This window comes from Echinops telfairi, unplaced genomic scaffold, assembly GCF_000313985.2.
Source record: "Echinops telfairi isolate 266 unplaced genomic scaffold, ASM31398v2 ScPeMD7_2291;HRSCAF=2852, whole genome shotgun sequence".
Lineage (NCBI taxonomy): Eukaryota > Metazoa > Chordata > Mammalia > Afrosoricida > Tenrecidae > Echinops > Echinops telfairi.
In genome coordinates, this window is record NW_022106189.1 from 47,868,015 (window position 1) to 47,871,371 (window position 3,357).

General features: G+C 61.3%; 1 protein-coding gene across 1 annotated transcript in view; it reads left to right on the forward strand.

The window, feature by feature from the left end:
* The window catches only part of CDH15 (cadherin 15), a 16,264-nt gene that overhangs the window by 3,605 nt on the left and 9,302 nt on the right, over window positions 1–3,357 (forward strand). Inside the window, exons 2-5 of the mRNA XM_045293738.1 lie at window positions 711–794; window positions 1,964–2,101; window positions 2,421–2,576; window positions 3,016–3,160. Of these exons, the coding sequence (XP_045149673.1) occupies window positions 711–794; window positions 1,964–2,101; window positions 2,421–2,576; window positions 3,016–3,160 (523 nt within the window). The remainder of the gene's footprint in view (window positions 1–710; window positions 795–1,963; window positions 2,102–2,420; window positions 2,577–3,015; window positions 3,161–3,357) is intronic.

Sequence of the window (3,357 nt, forward strand, 5' to 3'; positions counted from 1 at the left end):
GCTGGTGAGGACAGGGCAGGGGTTGGGTGCCCCCTGCAGCAGCTGGCAGAGAGGGGCTGAAACTCCAGATTGAGGGTGGGGCCCTGAATCTAGCCCATGATGGGGACCCAGAGGATGGGGACCAGGCTTTTTAGAACCTGGGGTCTTGCCAGGGAGCCCGGCCCCCAGAGTGGGACTTAGACCCAGCACCATCCCGCCTCCACCCTGTTCTGGGTGCCCTGGGCCCATGGCCGCCCTGAACCTCACTTTCTAGAGCTATAAAGTGGGGGTGTTGTCCCCACCCCTTTCCCAAGGGGCCTCTGAGAACTGCAGTCAGAGGTGGGGCAGGCAGACAGGGCAAGTTCTCCAGGGCAGGCACCGGTGGCCACTGGATGTTGTGGTGAGAGACCTCGTGTCTGCTGTGGGGCGCCTGGGGAGCCCCTGTAGGCAGCAACTGTGGTCCAGTGCTGCTAAGAAGCCCAAATGGCCAAGTGGATTTGAGTGGGGCTGCTGACCACAAAGTCAGCAGTTTGAAACCACCAGCTGCTCCAAGGAAGAAAGGTGAGGCTTTCTACCCACAAAGAGGAGCAGTCCCACCCCTTACAGGGTTGCTATGGTGGGAGTTGACTGATGGCAGGGAGCCTGGCTCTTGGTGCCAGAGTGGGCTGCTGTAGGCCTGGCCAGGCCTTGGGGTGTGGGGGCACACAGCTGTCCTGCCTCTTCCTTCCCAGGCCCTCCCAGCTGCCGCCCATTTCCAGGAACAGAAGTACTGTGTGGGAACAGAACCAGGGTCCCCCAGTGTGGGAGCTTCAAAGGTCAGCTGGCCCCAGCCCCACCTCCCGGGCCACACAGCCCAGCAGCCCTCTCCTGCCGTGGAGGCAGTGTGGCTGGCCCTGGGTGGGACAGGGCCAGGTGTTAGTGGGGAGCCCCTCCCCAGAATGCCCCACCTCCCTATTCTTCATACCTTTAATCACGGGCCTGGGGGTGGGGGGCGTGGCTGTTGTGGCACAGAGGATGGAGCCCCCTCCCACTCAGCTGTTTGCCCAGCAGTTGAGTTTACTGTCACTGTGCCCCTTGCCGCCCCTTTCCCTCTGTACCCACTGAGACTTCCCCTCCTGCCCCACTTCTGCACCAGGTTGGCCAGGTGGGACCCAGCCTTTGGTCAGCCTGGCAGCCAAGTATCCTGTGTGGGAGCCAGGCCCAGTCTGGCCGGGTCGTAGGGGCGGTCGTGTATTGAAGGGAAGAAGTACAAGGGCAGACAAAGTTTCCAGGTGCTCACCTCCGTGTAGCCAGGTCTGAGTGGGAGAGAGAATGTATTCTTTCACCAACTCATGTAGTCTTGGGCATGCAAGACCCCAGTCACAGACACCTACCCCCATAACAAGTGGTCAGTGTCTCCCCCTCAAGGTCCCTGAGCTCATTGGGGGAGACACCGAATACTAGCACTGGGGGCAGGCAGAGGGGAGTCGGTGCCCTTGAGCAGGGAGAACAAAAGAAACACAGCTGCTCCTATAGGTAAAGGCCCTCGGTAGGTAAAGGTGATCAGCTAGGAGCTTGTATGCGGTAGGTAGCATTGCAGTAGCACACTTACGGGAAATGGGGATGCTTCTTAATAAGGAAAACGTGCCTGGGACTCTTCTCCCACTCGCAAGGTGAAGGCCTCCCACCACCCCAGCCCTGTCCCCCCAGCTTCTTTAATCCTGAGCAGAGTTTGTCCACACACACTCTCTTCCCGGCCCTCGGTTTCCCACATCCTCGGGACTCTCAGGGGTCCGAGGTAGGGCAGGGGAAGGTGGCCCTATAGTCTGCCCAGAGAGGGCCTAGAATCTGCCTCAGGACAGCCCAGTGACTGGCCCCAGGTTCTGTGGTGCCAGTGACTGGGGAAGGGGTAGAGGCGGGGCAGTGCTGTCAGCTCCTGGGTCTGGTGGCTAGCAGCCGGGTGCGGGGGGGTGGGCTGGGTGACTGTTGTCTGTTTCTGCTGCAGGGCCTTGGCCTGTCTGCTGGTGTACCTGGGCCTCCCTGGCACCAGGTGGCCAGGTCGGGCCGTGTGCGCAGAGCCTGGGTCATCCCTCCCATCAGCGTGTCTGAGAACCACAAGCGAATCCCCCTCCTGCTCGTGCAGGTGAGGCAGCTGCCCCCGTGCCCACAATACATGTTGCCTGAGGGCAGAGGGCCAGGGACGGCTGTAGTGGGCCCTGCGTTATCTGGGGGCCCTGCACCCTGGGGGCCCCCCAGTAGGCTGGGAGGACTCTGCCATCTGTCTACCAGACACTAATGTCTGACCCTAGAGATGGGGGTCTGGGCCCCTAGGCATGGCAGAGCCTCAGGATGGGTCCCCCTGAAGAAGCACGAGGGGTGCCTTGGACCTTCACTGTCTCTGCGGAGGAAGGGGCCTGGAGGCTTTGTACACAGCCTGACCCTTCCCCCAACCCCCACCCCAGATCAAGTCAGACAAACAGCCTCAGGGCGGCGTCATCTACAGCATCCAGGGCCCCGGTGTGGACAAAGAGCCTCGAGGTGTCTTCTCCATCGACAAGGTCACCGGCAAAGTGTTCCTCAATGCCATGTTGGACCGAGAGAAGACTGACCGATTCAGGGTGGGCTCTGGCTGACCCCCAATGTCCAAGCTGCTTAAATGGGGGTTGTAGCTAGGACCCAAGGAAGCAGGCATCCCAGGTGATCCCTGTGAACAGATGGGCAAACTGAGGCCCCAGGGAGGACTCATTCTGGACAAGACACCACCTGGATGTCAGGTTGTATCCACCAGCCCAGCTGCTGCCCCCTTAACCTACAGTGGCTCCCCTTTAATCAGGGGGTGAGGCTGCTGTTGAAGGGTCCCTGCAGCAGGATTCTCAATGTTCGGGGTGGCCCAGTCGGTGACTGCTGCCCCCTAGAGCCTCCTGGGTCTCAGCGGAAGGGTGGTGACCTAGAGCCCCCCCCATGAACAAGTGCCTGCCCACCCCAGCTGGCACAGTGAACCCAGGGCTGAGGTTCTCACAGGGAACACCGAGCCAGCCCTGGGTCTCTGCTTCACAGCTCAGGGCCTTCGCCCTGGACCAGGGTGGGGCCACCCTGGAGGAGCCCACGGACCTGGAGATCGTGGTTGTGGATCAGAACGACAACCGGCCCGTCTTCCTGCAGGAGGTGTTTACTGGCCGGGTACCCGAGGGCTCTGCCCCAGGTGAGGGCTCTGCCCAGGTGGTGGGTTGGGGGCAGGTGAAACAGTCCATTCTGATTCAGGAGGACCCTCTTGGGCGGGTGGAGCTGCCCATGAGTTTCTGAGACTGAAAGTCCTTACAGGAGAGGAAAGCCCGTCTTTCTTCCTCAGAGCAGCTGCTGGCTTCCAACCGCTGGGCTGTGGCGAGCCCTGCCCCCCAG